The sequence below is a fragment of the Cornus florida genome, unplaced genomic scaffold (assembly GCF_030987335.1).
Source record: "Cornus florida cultivar Cherokee Brave unplaced genomic scaffold, ASM3098733v1 CherokeeBrave_3.0.0_Hap2_Chr06, whole genome shotgun sequence".
NCBI classification, from domain to species: domain Eukaryota; kingdom Viridiplantae; phylum Streptophyta; class Magnoliopsida; order Cornales; family Cornaceae; genus Cornus; species Cornus florida.
Window position 1 is genome coordinate 63,053,258 of NW_026775576.1, and position 18,524 is coordinate 63,071,781.

Consider the following 18,524-nt stretch of genomic DNA (forward strand, 5'->3'; position numbering starts at 1 on the left):
AACCGATTGTGAAAAATAAGTAATATTGCTTTTATTCTCAAAACCCAGCGTGGGTGTTCGCGTGGCCTAATGGATAAGGCGCTCGCCTCCGGAGCGGGAGATTGTGGGTTCGAGTCCCACCGTGAACGAACGGTACTCTTTCATTAATTTGTTTTTTCATATTGGACAAAGTACTTCAAATTTTGGTTTTTTTTTTTTTATTATTATTTTTAAAATATTTGCAAGAAATAAGCTCACTCACATACACTTCAAATATTGGAATTTTGGTTTTTTTTTTTTTTTTTTTAAATTTTAAGCATTGAGAAAATATAGGTACACTTTTTATACACATCAGCCTCTCTCTTCCTCTTTGACTATAAGGAGGTTATACCACGGCATATTACATGTTATTTAGTATTACATGTTATTTAGTATTTTGATATATATTTTTTTTTTTTCTCAAAGTGAAGCTCCTTAATTTACTGAACTTGAATATGAAGTGCATAAATCATATGGTCTAATAAACTAAAATTATGTAAAAGAATTTGATGTGTATTAAGAAAACTTTTTTCATTTTTCTTTTCCTATACCTATTCAACCTAAATTCATACAGCGGAAATGAATACACCAGGTCCTATGTGGCTAGTGCAAGGGATGGTAATGAAGCGATTTGGGACTGAGAATGCCTACCTCATTTCCGTCCTCATTTAACATTGCTCGTCTCTCTCATATTTGTCCAAAATCAATTATGAAACAAGGCATGACGTGGATGAATTTAAGAGAGTTTTGTGACTATATTACGAATTTAACCAGAGTAATAATTCCACCTCTCTTATGTTTGATAGATGAGTATTCACATTTTCAACTGCAACTTGAGATTTAATATTATTGTAAAAGCATCAAAGTAATGTATAAAGGTTGTTAAGTAAGAATAATATACAGTGATATTGAGTGATTGGAATATGATTTCCTAAGGTTTACTTAATATGTACCATAACTTTTAATATAAAAATAAATTATAAAGTGAAAATTATAATTAATTTATCACTATAAAGGTGGTGGAGCAGGCAGGGTGACCTTTTTCTATCCCTACCCCGCAATTGCAAGGATTTCAATCAAAACCTTTATCCCCACCCTAAAACTATTTAATCACACCCATAACTGCATTAAACATGGTGGCACGGGTGTTTTGCCATCCTTAAGTGCAACACAATACATTGCAGTGCAAAACATAATTGTTGCATAATCGATGTAAAGTTGTCCCATAAAAGATATATGTTGCATAAGCGACGTAAAATTGTCCCATAAAAGATAAATGTTGCATAAGCGATGTAAAATCTGTAAAGTTGTCGCATAAAAGATATACGTGAATTGTTGTATAAGCGATGTAAAATTGATCCATAAAAAATATATGTTGCATAAGCGACGTAAATTTTGTAAAGTTGTCGCATAAAAGATATATGTGAGTCAGGGCCGGCCCTGCCCCAAGGCGACTAAGGTCGTCGCCTAGGGCCTCAGAATTTTGGGGGCCTCAAAATTTGCGGGCCCATGTATGATGGGCTACAAAAGAAAAAGAAAAAAAAAAAAGTGTAACTAAATGTATCAAATCATTTAAGGGGCCTCAAATTTTATAGGCCCATTAATGTTGGGCCACCAAAAAAAAAAAAAAATTAGGGTTAAGTGCATTAAACCCCCCTCAACTATAACCTAATTGCAAGAAATCCCCCTGAAGTAAGTAAAATCCCCCTAAATTATCATTTTGTTGCACTCCGTCAAGAGCCGTCAAGGAGCCGTTAATAGAAAATGAAAATTACCATTTAGCCCTTCGTGTTGAATTATTTTTTTTTAAAAAAATTATTATTATTATTATTTTTGGGTAGGCTGATGTAACAATTATAATCTCTATGTCCAATGAAAATTGGCCAACTCAGAATTATTTTATTGAAGTGGACAAAAATAATTCTCCACCAATAAGAGAATGACAACTCAATTAGTGGAGAATTATATATATATAAAAATTGTAATTCTTCTCTATCGGCAGCCACCACCACCCTCCTCTCTGTGTCCATCTCGTCAATAATATTTCTTGGGGCCAACAAGAAATTGAAGGAGATGAGGGGAAATTGTGAAGTAATAACATCAAAATATCAAAATGGGTTCCAATTTAAATAGGTTGTATATTGGGATTGATCGGATTTGATGCATGTCTCTCTCCATTTAAATATGTTATTTGTTATGGTCGGAGATCGGCAAACATAGACGGTTGACCTTTTTCCGACGGAATTAATCTAAATTCACGGTTCAAAGAGCATTAGTAATCACTGCAAATTGTTTATTATATAGCACCTTGGAAATATGCTAAGAACAATCATTTCCCAGATATAAAACTCTTAAAGCAGGGAAGATAAATTATTATTTATAGTCCAAGCACCATTTTAAACCAGACCATTCTCGTAGTCTTTGCTATCAAAATCTCATACATCCATAATTGGCCTGAAGAAAGAAATCATTTTCACCATTGAGAGCATCATATGCTGAGAACGAACCCAAGAAATTGCAAACGAGAACTTGGTCTTGAGTTTGGATATATATATATATATATATATATATATATATATATATATATATCCCAAGAACCCCCAAATTTGAAGTCTTAACTTTCAGTCTCAGCAAATCCTCTCTCGTTCGCCATTGATTTTCAGCAAATCCTTCTCATTTGCTCTCAAATCTCCATATTCAGGTGACTCGATCTCAAATCTCCATATCCAGTTCAGTTCCATTGCTCATCGGTAAGCTCGCCGGTATCTTACAAATTCATCGCCACCATTGCTGTAATTCATTGAAGCTTCGCGACTCTTACAGTCGTTACCGCCACCGTTCTGATCCGCGACCATCGTTAAGAACAATCGTCGTCGTCCCGTGGGTTCATCCTCGCTCGCCACCGCCATTTCAGTTCAACTCATTACCGTCTGCCCATGTGGTTCAACGCCACCATCGCGAATAGTCATTGTGTTCTCCGGTAAGCTCGCCGTCGCCGAGCACCTCTGTCACTACCGCTGCAGAACAAACCCACTTCTCACCGGTATTGAAGTTCTTGTTGTTGCCGGAGTTGGAGGCCAAAGAGAGGGGGGTGGATTGGGAAGAGAGCGGTTGTGGTGGCAGCCGTGGACGGTGAGGTGGTTGTGAGGGAAAAATATTCAGTGGGGGAGAGAACCGTGACGGTGTTGGTGGTGGCCATGGGCGGACGGTGGAGGTGATGGCCATGCACAGATGCTGTAGGTTGTTTGAAGAGAAAGGAGGGATATATATATATATATATATATATATATATATATATATATATATATATATATATATATATATTTGTGTATCTGTATATGTTATTCCTCTCTGTCTTCGTTGACGATACATTGGTGTATAAGCAACTTTACACATTCAAGGTTATTTTTGTCTTTATTGATTTTAACCTAGTCACGTGAGTCATGTGTCTTCTTTGGACATTAGTTTTAAACGGCCCACTAACGCTTTGCAACAATTGAAATAGTTTAGGGAGTTAAGTGTACTTCACTTAGTTCAGGGGGGTTTATTAAGAAAGAGAAGAAAGTTGAGGGGGGTTTAATGCACTTAACCCAAAAAATTATAACCAAAATGCAACAAATAAAGGACCTCAAGAATGATGGGCCACAAAAAAAAAATTTATAACCAAACCGTAGCAATTGTAACTCGCCTCCAAATTTAGGGCCATCAAAATGGAGCAAGAATAATGGGCTAGCCTCCAAATGCAACAAGAATGATGGGTCATCATTTACTATTAGGGTCTCACATTTAAAGTTAACCTAGAGTCTCTCAAGAATTTTTTAATCTCAAAGTTGACCCTGATGTGAGTTATTGTATAAGCGATATAAAATTGTGGCATAAAAGATATATGTGAGCTATTTCATAAGCCATGTAAAATCGCATAAAAAGTATATGAGTTATATCATGAGCGATATAATAACATAGGACCCCACACAAATGACACGAAAGAGAATCTGGATTCGACGTCAATTTACTAGAAAGTGGAGTATATCTTGTATAACTTTTGTATACACTTCTTCAACCGCCCTCTACATCAACACCACTCTTTTACATTTTCAACTTTTCAACCAAATTTTAACAGTCAAAATTGGACTACCCAACAATCCAAGTCCTTTTCCCGTAAAAAGGAGGAGGAAGAAAATAACAAAACCCAATCCTTGAATCAATCAGACCTTGAAAGTCGTTCCTAGCTGTTCTGTGACTCTCCTGCTTTGATGAAGACATTGTACCAAAAATTCATGTGATCGTCACTGATATTAGAATTGCCACCATCACTGTGCTCCACTTTGGATCCTAGCTGAGGATACGAAAACCCAATTCTTGGATCAATCAGACCTTGAAAGTTGCTTGTCATGGCAGAACTTATTGACAGCTGCTTCCCTTTCATTTCAAGAAACTTGGATGAGGCATTCATGGCGGTTTCTTGCTCGAGTGGCTGCGCCGATTGAGTAGAATTTGGTATTATATGGGATATACTTCTCAAATATTGTTCGCTTGAACAATTCACAGGTCTTGAATTCATGGTGTAAGTTATGCCCCATTTTGGTGGTTCATCAGAGGAGTGTCCTGTGGTTTCTGGGTGAGCCACATTTTGATTAATCTTCTTCTTCAAGTGAGTGTTCCAGAAATTTTTGATCTCGTTGTCAGTTCTTCCAGGCAATCTTGTTGCAATGGTAGACCACCTGGAAAAAAAAGAAATACGTATATGAGTAATACTACAAAAAATGATCTATTTTTTGTGCAACTCTAATCGACAGTGTCAAAGACCCGTAGTTTGTCACATCAATCAATAACAGATGCCAAGATTTCTATCGTTTTCCTATAAGTGTGTTAATAATTTGTGACAGTGAAGCATGTAAACTAAAGTAGAAGTACTATAACAACCTAATCAAAGAGCTGACAAGGAATTCCATTAATAACTGACCGTTTTGATCCTTTGAAACAACTCGATGAATTTTGTAAATCCTTTTAGGAGGCCCTAATGACAATAGATCAAACCTATCCAATTTTTACAGTGCGATATATAGTTGGTTGTTCATGGACTAGCAGTACAGCCTATACCTACTATTCTATTGTTTCCTTTTTGGAATCAATATCAGCAATGCAGTTCATTCAACTATAAATCTAATTCGAATTACAGAGCTATCACACTATCAAACCCTAACGAACAAAATGTCGAATTGAAGAAGCACCTACAAAATATTCATGCATGTCCATATCAATATGGTGGTGTTTTTGATAGGTTAAAAAGGGGCAATAGTTAAGATACCATGCTTAATATATAAAACCAAACAGCATAGAGCAAGAGAAATAGTTCGCCTAGTTTTTGTTTTCAAGAACTTCTCTAGAAACAGAAATAGTTATAAGTTATTCTTTAAAAACTATTCTCGAAAAAATGAACCAACTACCCTTTTATTTTCGCGGTATAAAGAACGAATGAGTTTAGATTATGATAGTATTTCATGTTTGAACTAAAATGATTTGATCAGAAGAAACAGTAAATGAATCAAGCTATATATATCATTACACACACAAACACACACACCTGTTTCCAAGAACTTGATGTAGCTTGATGATGGCTTCTTCTTCTTCCTTGCTGAAGTTTCCTCTTTTAATATCTGGCCTCAGATAATTCGTCCACCTAAGTCTGCAACTCTTCCCACACCTTAATAGACCTATTCCAATTAAACATACAAAATCATATTTCATGAGAATATTTCAAAGAATTGATGGGATTTGGTATGATACTTGTGAGATCCACCAGATTGATATATATTCAAAGATTTTATATATACTGTTACGACTAGATTAATCATGTCCTAGCTAGAGTTGTAACTTGTACATGTTGATAAGAAATACACGACCATATATAATCATTTCAAATAATTGCTTCATATATAACATTATTGAACATAGAATATAAATTATAAATATATATAGATATATATATGTTGATGAGAAATACATGAGCATATATATAGTTACTTACCAGCTAGTTTTGGTAAAGCCCTCCAATTCTCATGACCATATCTTTGAACGTAGGAAACCAATATATGATCTTCTTCAGGAGTCCATGGCCCTTTCTTCAGTCCCATCTTCTCACAACAAGGAGTCCTCACCATCTTTGCCTCTCTCTCTCTCTCTAGCTTTCTCTCTCTAGATTTCTCTCCTACATGTGAGAGCCTAGCCTATACTAGCTTCCTCCAAACTCTTTAAAGGTCTCACCAAAGACAAGCTAGGCTCACTGGCCTTTAAAAAACCATGTAAGTGCTAAAGCCATGATTTTCACAAGCAAATTAAAGCACACTTTTCATGGGAATTAATTAAAAAGGCCTCTCCTCTCACTTTCTCTCTCTAACTCTCTAACGTTAAATCCTATAGATGGGCCATTGGAGATTTCTTCAAATAAAATGTCATACAATTGATGTGATTTATTTAATTTCAAAAAAGCAAAGTGATGGTATGATGTTGTCACATTACATAGGTATATCTGCAGAATTGAGCATCCACTAATAAGTTTCTTGGTTGCTTCGTCTTTGGGTAGCAAAGTCACCCTCCCCAAAAGGCCTTTTTATTTTTCTATTTAATGGTCAAAAAAAACATGCGCCCGTATGTCGACAAAAGAAGTTGAACAGAGCCAGCCACATGATCCAATTACCCTTTTGGTAATTGCCGACAATTTGTGGTGTCTGTTTTTACAGTCTCGTGACTTAATCACACACAGCATCCATTAGTAAAACATTACCCATTAATTAATATTGTATTGGGAATCAAAACACAAAAATGGATTAAGCAACATGCGTGCAAACATACATACATACATAAATATATATATACATACATATATATATATATATATAATGGATTAAGCAACATGCGTGCAAACATACATACATATATATATATATAGGAGAAAGAGTTTTATGCACCTTTAATATTTGATTATTTATGCTATTAATTAATTGTATTTTATTATATGAGTAAAAATGTTTTGTTTTAATGGATTTGTCATATCATCAAGTGTTAATATTTAATAAAATGGTATATTATGTCATCACTATAACTGATACAATTAAGTTTTTTTTAATGATAGAGAGTGGGTCTTACAAATTCAACTTATTTTTTTGTCCCACATGAGTTAAGTTGTAGTCAGGTAAAGCTTTGGATTTGTTCGGTCTTGTTCGGTGCACGTGATTTGTAGCGATGCTGTGTGTGTTCTGTAGTGGATTAGTTTTATCGATAAGGTGTGAGATACCTCATATGTGAAAAAATATATATATATAAAATATTGTTGATATATCACAACATCAAGAATATTAATAACATAATAATGTTAGTTGAAATTGTTTCACTTGTGAATTCCAAATATATATATATATATGTGTGTGTGTGTGTGTGTGTATATATATATATATATATATATATATATATATATATATATATATATAGTGAGATCCACCTAATATAAAGGTTAATATATGATTCTATTGATCATACCACCAAAAAGATTAACAATTTTTTTTTTTTTTTTCTTATATTGATTAAATATAAAAGTATTTAGATCGATTTATTTATTCTACCTTAATTGTTCAAATATGCCAAGTTAAAAACAGTTAAATTATTTGCTTTAGTCATTTGATGAGGTTGGTATTTCTCCAATTTCCCAACATATTGGATTAAAAATTATTTTTGGTACCCTTTTTTTTTCTACGAGTGACTACAACAATCTCTCTTTTTGCTCTCTAGTCCAAATTCAAACTCAATCTAACTTTCACTTATATTAATATAACTTTCAGACCAACAAAGTACAAACATTAATTTTTACATGTCTTGGTTTTTTACATAACTAAAGTCTTAGAAATTCAACTTTTTTTACCATGTAATCTATTAAAAGCTAAAAGGTCAAACCAACATGATGAAAACAATCTTGACTACATTAACCTAAAAGTCTAAGGCAAGATCTTCTTGTTTGCTTTGATGATAAAGGGTTTTGAATAGGTTAGTCCTTCAAAAAAAATCAAAAAACAGTAGTGAAGCACCTTTAAACATCGAGGCCAATTCAATGAAAATCCATGACTTTTTACCGACCCTGGATCTGCCCACAAAAAAGTAGGATCAAGCATGTACATTAAGAAAGAGGACCACTTACCTTTTCATGCACATCACTAGTGTCTTATGAGATCATATTTCTTTGACAATGCCAAATTCAATTCTTATTTTTCTTCACACACACACACATATTATATATATATTGAAATAGAATATTGTTATGGTCAAAAGTTTTCGAAATTGAAGATTTTAATTTTTTTTATTTATTTTTATTTACAAGACAAGAAGGGTTAAAAGTTAGATTAGTACATGCAGAGAATCGAAGTCTGACACTCCAAAATTCATCGAAGGTACTAACCCGCTGGAGTGTTAAGACATCTGCTAATTGAAGATTTCAATTGATCATTTTTTTTTTTCTCTTCCTTTTTTTTTTATTTTTTATTTATTTTTGCTTAATTTTGATTCAATTTAAATTATTTATCACAGGTGTTGTAGTTTAATGATACTTCCTCGTCTTTCCAAGTAGAAGATTGAGAGTTAAAATTTCCTTAAGAGCGACCTAAATGTGAGTAAATTTCTTGATGCAATGCATAAACAATGTTTCTTTTGCAACTTTCATATCTTCACTAGGTACAACAAGAATGCATGACATAATTTTTTCATGGAAACTTATACTTACCACACAGTTCTTGTCCAATGGTATAACCTCTAGTCCCTAAAGAAAGAGTTTGATGGTTCGAGTCCACCGAGAACATGTGAATGTTGATGCTTTCATTCATGATTATATGGATTAAATGAATAAAAATAATATTTTATTCGATATATAATATTATAATATTATAATAATAAAATTATATTATTATTTTTTGACATATCAATGATGTATGTGTCCTAATTTTTTGAGATTTGCTGTATCGCCATGTCTGTGTCGTGTCATACCCATATCCTAATCCGTATCCGTGCTTCCTAACTTTGCAAGAATTAGATAATTCAATGAGAGTTTTGTATCAATTTATTTATTTATTATATTTTTTTTGCAGGTTGGTTTTGTACCAAAAAAAATTGCCCTAATAAAAACACATACTCCAATATATGCAGGAGTACATTAGGGTGCAATGTTGAAAGGAATACTCGAACCCAACATGAATTTTTTTTTTTTCTTTTCTTGGAGCACATGTATCTGTCCCATAATACACGCACGACTCAAGTCAGAAGTGCGGTTTGAAAATGAGAATTCAAGGACTTATCTCACCCACTATGCCCTTGGGGCGAATCCAACATGAATTTGTCCTAACAATTTTTGTATATACAAATAAAAATATATATTTTAAAAATTAATCTATGTATCACTCAATAAACGACATACTAATTCCATGATACCGTCTCACACAGAGTTAAAAAGACATTACAAAAATTATGGAGATACATCCCAAGTCCATACACGGACTGGATGACCTCTAAGTTCAAGTCCAATGGAAAATAAAATATATTTGTGGGCCTTGACCTAAAATGAAAGAAAGCCACAAAGTGAGAAAGAACTCTGCATAGGCCCATGACTCCATGGGTGAGTCCAAAGAACCCAAAAGTAGAGTATTCGAGGTTGGGCTGACAACCATGTGGCTTGGATGAACAATTAATTAGACATATCTCAGTTTTGGAAACACAGTTTTTATAAAACAGTTCCAAGCAAAACAAAAATTATTTTTTCAGTTTTTGTCACTCTAAAAACATTTTCTGTTTTTTGAGTTGCAACCCAAGGCCTAATTTTAATATATATTTTTTGGTGGTGGATTTGATCCCATGACATCGTTATTAGAGTTCGCTCAAAAATGCCACTTGAGAAATTTAAAGAGGAGTGGACTCCCTTTGCGCACGTTTGGAGCCAGCTCTAACACTTTTCAGTTTTCACACTCATTATGATTTCCACAAACTCTTTTCCCACTCACTATCTTGTGTTTGAGTTCGAATATTTTACTATACGTGTTGTAAATATACGTGGGAATGATCGTGATCGTCGACTAACGTGTTATATTACAGAAAATCCAATCTCTTTCTACTTGCATACGTTTGGACTTGGTGACTAGCAACTTCACCTGTGTTCTCAACTATTAATCCTTTTTTCTAAAAACAACATAGCATATGAGTCTTTATGGTGTTCCATATGGATTGGATTAGATTGGATAGCATAGACTCATGTGTGTGTATTAAGTTTACATTTGATGTGTTTTGGTCGGGTTAAAATGAGTTCAATTTAGTCGTAAATGTGGTTGCAATTTAGTCGGGCTGAAATGAGTCCAACCCAAACTTAACTCGAAATTTTTTAAATTTAGATAGTTTCATTTAAAATTCAGTTCATACTAATCTAAAAGGAGGAATTCAAAATTCAATTTGGTTACTGGAATACAAAAAGATGAACTAAAAATTTAATTTGGTTTGATATTAGGTTCACGTGTTTCAACCCGATCCCATCAGAACCTTGACGTAATATATGTGTATATTTTTGCATATCAATAATAATTAGTCTGTAATATTTGTGTTGCTTGCATAGGTTCACAATTTAGTTTTTCAGGATAGAGATTGGACATATAAATATTCCGAATTTAATCCGATATTTTAACCTGGAATTTTAGTCTGAATTACAAACTCAAATTCAATGCCATTTCAAAAGTTGGGCGTGAACCCGACCCATGACGCCTAAGGTCAGTCACACTGGATTTTAAACCAAAAACGAGTTGAAAAGTCTCTTTTCAACACGGTGGCAACACTTCGAAGACCAAAGCGAATACCAATTTGAAGAAGAAGATTCGAACTCATTTCAAAGCCGTCTTCACAGTAACCTTCCAATTCTTCGTTCCAATCCCTCGATTCGTACCCCCAAATTCCTGTTTACCCACAAACCGACCCGCAAAAAAGTTAAAAAAAAATCCTATTTTTTCTCGAGAAAATCCCAACTTTCTCTATCCAGATTTCGCAATTTGGCCGTCCGATCTCCTGAATTTGTTCAGATTACGATGAAATTGAGTCTTTGTAGATATGGGTTTGTGTTAATTCTGTTCGCTTTGTGTCAATACTCAATTGGTGCCCGAGCTTTGGGATCTCGGAGCCAGTCTTCTGAAGAAGCTTACGTGACTCTCCTCTACGGCGATGAGTTCCTACTTGGTGTTCGTGTTCTCGGAAAGTCGATTCGGGACACTGGGTCGACCAAGGACATGGTCGTGCTTGTCTCTGATGGCGTATCGGGCTATGCCAAGAAGCTCCTCAAGGTATTTATTGTACCATGCTTGTTTAGTTGCCGATAAAAGGATTTTTGGATAAAAATAGAAATTCAAATTTTGAATATTATACCATTTCATTAACTAACGTAGTAATAGTCATTCGATTTCATAATTGCCAATTTCTGTAGACTTCTACTTCTTCTCCTGCCAACCAATAAAAGGGTTGTTACAAATATAAAATCTGTGCTGGTAGTATTTTAGTTTTTAGGAGTACTATTTTTTATTGGTGATTGTTTAAAATCTATCTCAGCAACCAAGTTATTGACTGAACCTTTGTTTAATTGCTTAGAAACTAAGTTGTATAGTGAATCGTCTGTTCGAAAAGAAATGGAATGGTATACTCTATCTGTTTAGTGGAGGCTTTGGTTTTATGGGGGAAGTATAAGATACAAAATATTAGTTATTGTTATGTTCATGTGTTTCTCAATGGCGAAAAGAAGTGCTAGTAACTAGTATTGTTTTTGAGAGCAAAAATCAAAACATGAATTTATGATTGTAATTCTGTCTACTGGTGCATCAAGAATTCTATGTACTTATTAATTTTACTTGAATTTAGCTCACTTAATTTTCCTTAATGAATAATGTATGGCAATTGATATTATTTGTACAGGCTGATGGTTGGATTGTGGAGCTGATTAGTTTGTTGGCAAACCCAAATCAAGTCCGGCCAGAGAGATTTTGGGGTGTTTACACCAAGCTGAAAATATTTAACATGACTAACTACAAGAAAGGTGATTGACATTTCTCATCATTTGTTTGGTTGCTGAGGAAAAGGGGAGAGAATAATTTTTTGGTTGTCATGTTTGCTGTTGGCTGTTGCTTGGGTGCCCCATCATCACCACAGCTGCCTTTCTCCCCTCCCAAGCTCCCAAAAAATTGAAAAAGAATAAGTTGACTCAGCTAAGCAAAGTAGTTGTATTATGCTGAGTTGAGCACTCTTAATCATTTTCTTGCTTCCAAAATGGTAAAAATTTGAGGCTCAATTTCTAGATTCATTATTTCTCTCCTGAAGTTCCTTAGCAACTGAAGGAAATTAGTTGATTACTTTGGCATATGGTCTATTATTATTATTTTCATAATCTCCAGTCTCTTTCTTTTCTTTTCTTTTTTCTTCCTCCTCTTTTTGCAGTGGTGTATCTTGATGCCGATACGATTGTTGTTAAGAGTGTCGAAGATTTATTTAAATGTGGGAAATTCTGTGCTAACTTAAAACATTCAGAGAGGCTGAATTCTGGAGTCATGGTAGTGGAACCGTCGGCAGCAATTTTCAATGACATGATGAGCAAAGTGACCACTCTGCCTTCTTATACCGGAGGCATGGCATTTCATTCATGTGTTAATTATTTTTTAATTTTTTATTTTATTAACCCGGGAAAAAAAAAATTTATTTTATGTATTACAAAATGTTATTTTCTATACTTAATGGGGTCTTTTTCCCCTGGTTCTTTGTGTTTTCAATGTTTAGTAGATTAGGTATTACATGTTATCTATTAATCAATTATGTTCTTTTTTGAACTTTTATTCAAGTGGAATTTTCCACTATGAAATTTCGTCTTGAATAAGCCGTGGCTTCTTTTCCCTGTGTACAGGAGATCAGGGGTTTCTTAACTCCTATTACGTTGGTTTTGCCAGTGCACATGTCTTTGATCCAAACTTATCACCGGAAGTGTTGCATTCTAGACCCTCTCCTGAGATGGAGAGACTCTCAACCCTTTATAATGCCGACGTTGGCCTTTATATGCTTGCAAACAAGGTACAAATTCCTGAGTTTTGAGCAGGATGTGTACTTTATGGTGTGCATGTTTTATATATTTTTACTAATATAGAAGTATCATCACCTTGCCCCCCAAAAGAAAGAGGTACAGAAGTATTGTTATAAAATCTTACTATTTTCAGGCAACTTTGCTCCTTCAGTATGATACTGATTACAAGAATTATTAAGTACTCACAGTCTTAGTTCACTAAAAATAATATATTAATAGAATCATCGAGTATATAAATGACTTCTAGAAAACAAGAATCCACTTTTGATTGGTCAAAAATTTTATTAAGTTTTTATATAGAAGGACAATGTAATTCTTTTAAACAAATTTTGCAAACGTTCACGGACAACATTAAATTTGCAGAAGTATCATTAAATTTTTTTCCTTATATTTCTAAAAGTACATTCTAATAATTAATAATATAATATTATTTTATTGATAGTATTAATCATTATTTCAACTCAACTCAACAAAGCCTTTTTTTCAACTACTTAGGATGAGCTACATAAATCCTATTTTTCCATTAAGATCTAAGGTCATAGCCTTAGTTAAACCACATGTTATCATACCATTCTTTACTAAATTTACCTACATTAACTTTGGCCTTCCATTTTCCTTAGCATTACCCTCAGTCCCTCAATGTGGTTCATTTCACTCTTCCTAATTGGTGCACTTAGTGGTATTCTTTGCACACGTCTAAACCATCTTAATTGATTTTCTCTCATTTTATCTACAATTGGTGCTACTTCAATCATCTCGCATATGTGTTCATTTATAATTCTATCATTTATAGTCTTATTGCACATTCATCTCAACATTCACATTTTTGCCACTTACTTTATGTATATATATATTTTTCTTACCTGTCCAACATTCTGTCCATAAGATCGACTACTCCAATAGATGTTGTTGAAGATTTACTGGAGGAATCAATGGAGGAAAATCTTCCAGTATTGATGCTCTTTCCAATTGTTGAAGATTTACTGTTATATTTGTTATTGAAGGACTCAATGGAGGAAAATCCTCCATTATTGATGTTTCCTTTTATTGAAGATACTGGAGGAATTTGTGGAGAAAAAACTTTTAGTATTGATGTTGTTTCCTATATCTCTCTCTTTCCATTCTCATTATTTCTTCTCCTATATAAAGGAGCCTTCACCATTGTATTGAATATGAAAAGAGAGATTATTATAATAAAAGATATGTAGCCCTTTGGGCTTTGTGTGCCGTGGATGTAAGCCCTAGTGGCTGAACCACGTATATTCTTGCCTTGTGTTCTTCATATTTTGTTTCTCTATTCAATTTTAACATAAGTTCTATAGAACTTTCAACTCAATCTAACGGGATATGTTGATCACATAATAAACTAAACGCATTTTTCCATTTAACTCATCCTACTGTAATTCTATGAATAGAATCATGTCCAGTTTCTCCTTCATTATGAACAATTAATCCTTAATGGAAATACTCAACTTTTTTGTACCTCTTGATCCTCAATTTTCAGTCCTTCCCTATTTTTATTTCTAGATTTACCACTCCATAAATTAAGTTTCTTAATTATACTTAATTATTTATTTTTATATTATTTTATAATTCTAGAATTTTCCTTCAAACCTCTAATTAGCACTTACTCCTACTCTAGTTTCATCAATTAAAACAATATTATCAACAAATAACATGAACTATGGAAATCTTATCATGAATGTGTCTTGTCATTTCATCCATAATAAAGGCAAAAAAATAAATAAAAATGAATTTCATGATGACCTTTGGTGTAAGCTTATGCAGAGAGGCTGTTTCTGGTTTTTAACATGTGACCGCCAGGTTACAATGGGGCAACCTTACTGTTGCACCAAGGCCCGATGATGATAATAATGTGATCTTTAATAATACCTTTGTTAAAAATATTTTTGGGTTAGGCTACTGAGAAATGTCTAAATAAGCCTCAAAGAACTAAATCATTTTTATTTTAATAAAATATTGGAGACTGCTTTGAGTGCTGTTTAGCTTCTTGTCTTCACCATGAATTGAACAAAGGTTGGACTGTTCCAGTCCTACCTATATTATTTCCACCCATCTAGTGCTTCTATTCTGGTCCAACAATGATGAAGGGGGCCGAGACATTTGATATTCTTGATGATATCTTTTGATTCCTGTTTTATTGCAAGAGAAGATCTTTTCTCTCTTTATCTGTGTGTGTATGTGTGCGTGTGCTTGTGATAACCTAATGCCGATTTAATGATTATGCTAAATCCTTCTCTCTATTTTTGGTTGGAGATGCAACTTTATTCTATCTCTAATTTTATTTGAAAAGCGTTGCCGAGAGTGCAGTAATGTTAATTAATGGTGTCAAGTGATAGATTAATGGATCCATATAGTTTCTTTTGGTATAGATTTATTAAATCGGTTATTAAAACCCCTAGAAATAATTATAAAAAAAAAAAAAAAAATGGCAGCATTGTAAAAAAGAAATCTAGCTAGGTTTTTATTTGCATCTAATTTTTCAACAGAACTTTCTGATCTTTTATGTGTTACACATGCAGTGGATGGTAGATGAAAAAGAACTGCGTGTTATTCACTATACACTTGGCCCCCTTAAACCGTGGGATTGGTGGACATCTTGGCTTTTGAAACCTGTTGATGTCTGGCAGGTATTTGCTTTTAACGCCATAACCGTTCTGCAGTTTTCTGCTCTCTCTATCTGTGCATACAATACCCTTTCTTTCTTTCTTTTATTTTTTATTTTTATCTTTGTTTTTCCCTGCCCTAGGGGTGGTGCATTTGCATTGTTTGTTCCATATGAGCAAGTTATCTCTCTTTACTATTGTGTTGAAGAGAATCCAGTATCCAAACTACCGGTGATTTTGATAACACTAATGTTTCCCGATGCTGCAGAACGTTAGGAAACAGCTTCAGGAATCTCTCCCTGGAACTGGACAAGGCAGAAATCCCAAGGATAATCTTCTAGTCAAATTCCTTTTTCTTTTCCCATTATTTGCTCTACTTTTATGTTATCATCGGTCTTTCCTTCAGGTTTGTAGTTTCAGTATCATCTCATTTCCTGGAAACTAAGCAATATATATTTGTTGTTTGAAACTGAAAGCGTTGTGATTTTGGTGCAGTCACGTTCATTCCTTGATCATACTAGACACCTATACAACAATTTCAGATCTCGGGGTTCTCTTGCTTATTCTGCTATTTCATCAGCAGTTAATTCCAATCAACAGGTCATTTTTCTCTTCTGCCTCTTTTAAACAGTGTGTCGAGGTTTCTTCTTTCTATTAAAAATGTTAATATATATGTCTGTGTCTATGCCAGTGTCTCTTTCTGTTTTTCTGTTTTCACATTCTACATTTTTCAGCAATTGCCTTTTCCTGTCTGTCTTGTACAGTTGTAGTACCCCACAGCATACCAATTACTGCCGATGCTTCCTATATGTTAGACATGTTCATGCTTTCTTATATTTAAAGTTTGTTAAATCTCTTTGTTGTGATTGCGAACAGTTCTCGAATGGTGCTTTGTCCAAGGTGCCTGCTTTTTTGCCTGGAACATCTGTTTTTGTCTGTTTTATGGCTACTGTAGTGTCCCTTGCAATTGCACTTTCAGTTGTTCCTCATCAAGTAATGCCATGGACTGGTTTACTCCTGATGTATGAGTGGACATTCACAATCTTCTTCTTATTGTTCGGAGGTTACCTGCACTTGATTTATAAGTGGGGAAAGAGGAGTACAAATCAAGCAGGATCCTTTTCTTCTCGTCATGAAGGTTTGTAGGCACTAGACAGGAACTTGTTGACTAGTTTAGTTTGGATGGTCATTCCTGAATATGGTCCATTGCTTCACTTTTTTATAATGTTCTCTTTTTTATTATAGGTCAGCAGCGACAAATGGCTTGTGATTTTTCTACATGGAATTATTGGTTAGGGATGGCCTTTCTGGCTGTTGTTGCCCCTTCACTACCTTGTGTTTTTGGGATCACTGCTTTGTTTCCAAGGTAATTTGCATTATGAGATTTTGTATTCTGGCGTCTGTGTAACACATTTACTGGTCTTATTTGACTTCAGTATGCACCATCATTATTGAAAGTGCGAAATCTTCAATGACCTAAATGTGTTTGTCTTCATTTTTTGGGGCAAAAATCTTTAATTTTTACTTATTGGTTAATTTATTATTATTATTTCGTTTGGGCATGTTTTGGTGTTTTCCATTGTTAGGTACAATATTCTGTTGATGCTTTGAAAGGGCTTGATAATTTCATTTCTACTATTTTTGCTTGTAACTGAAGTCAATAATGGCATTCCAACTTACTGTTCACAGGCTAGGTTTGATGGTCGTGGGAGGCTTAATCTTGGCATCTTTCATGACATATGCTTCAGAGCACCTAGCAATTACGTCATTTTTGAGAGGTCTTGAGGACCGGGACACACCGAGAACGAGAAGCATATGTTTCTTATGCTGATTGAAGTTTAAATGGGATAATGTAGACTATGAGCAATTGTATGGTGTTTTTTAGTTTAATTTAACACATGTTTTCTTTCAATTGATTTGTAAAATATTGTAGAACATTTTCTCAATTTAAAAATGCCAGTTTTCAGGAGCATATGTTTCTTATGCTGATTGAGTTTTAAAAGGGATTATGTAGATTATGAGCAATTGTATGGTTTTTTTTTTTTTTCAGTTCTAATTTAACACATGTTTCCCTTCCATTGATTTGTAAAATATTGTTGAACATTTTATCAATTTAAAATACCATTTTTTAAGAGGTTTTGTTGTATGATATTATCGGTATAAGCTGATAAAGAGTCTCAGTTTAGTTGAGGGTGTTGGTAGCTGTGGACTGGTATGGACTAAGTTTTTGACATTATTTTGCATAAAGCAACTGCTTGTTATTTGAATCTTAGCTTTTATGCTTGACAGATTGAGAGTCTTTATCACCACCAAGAAATTCACCCTCCACAGTTTCTTTATATTGTTGGATGTGTGTGTGTGTGTGTGTGTGTGTGTGTGTGTCGATGAAGAGAAAATCTTACAGCTGAGAAAATCTCCCTCATGGCTATCTGTATTGCTAGGGTTAAAGCAACAAACAAGGCAATTGATATTGATATAGTGGTATTTTCTTTGAAATTGATGTATCTAATGGCATTTTCTTTTCAAAATAGAGGTTGAGGGTTTAAGTTTTTGTAGGGGTAAAGCAATGTGTGAGTTATTTGTCAGGAAATGATATATATCTGTCTATATATATATATATATATATATATATAACAGCATTGCAAATCATCTTTGTATTGCTTAAACAAAAATATGATCTTAGTTGTCATGTCTGAAATACAGAACGAGAAGACAAGGTTCATATAGTGGCCTACAAACAAGCAACAACTTTG

General features: G+C 33.9%; 2 protein-coding genes and 1 non-coding gene across 3 annotated transcripts; 2 read left to right on the top strand and 1 right to left on the bottom strand.

Moving 5' to 3' along the window:
• Positions 1-55: 55 nt before the first annotated feature.
• TRNAR-CCG (transfer RNA arginine (anticodon CCG)) lies at positions 56-128 on the top strand. The gene has a single exon. It is a non-coding gene; the product is annotated as a tRNA-Arg (tRNA).
• Positions 129-3,933: 3,805 nt separating this feature from the next.
• Positions 3,934-6,429, bottom strand: LOC132314887 (transcription factor MYB4-like). The gene is made up of 3 exons (XM_059813663.1): positions 6,047-6,429; positions 5,603-5,732; positions 3,934-4,739 (listed from the first exon to the last, which is right to left on the bottom strand). Exons 1-3 carry the CDS (start codon positions 6,177-6,179, stop codon positions 4,244-4,246), a joined length of 759 nt encoding a protein of 252 aa, XP_059669646.1. The 5' UTR covers positions 6,180-6,429; the 3' UTR covers positions 3,934-4,243.
• A 4,407-nt stretch (positions 6,430-10,836) lies between these two features.
• On the top strand, positions 10,837-17,773 carry LOC132311720 (inositol phosphorylceramide glucuronosyltransferase 1). The gene is made up of 10 exons (XM_059809781.1): positions 10,837-11,369; positions 11,992-12,112; positions 12,511-12,696; positions 12,971-13,134; positions 15,688-15,795; positions 16,040-16,177; positions 16,267-16,371; positions 16,648-16,909; positions 17,017-17,137; positions 17,461-17,773. Exons 1-10 carry the CDS (start codon positions 11,118-11,120, stop codon positions 17,600-17,602), a joined length of 1,599 nt encoding a protein of 532 aa, XP_059665764.1. The 5' UTR covers positions 10,837-11,117; the 3' UTR covers positions 17,603-17,773.
• Positions 17,774-18,524: the final 751 nt, after the last annotated feature.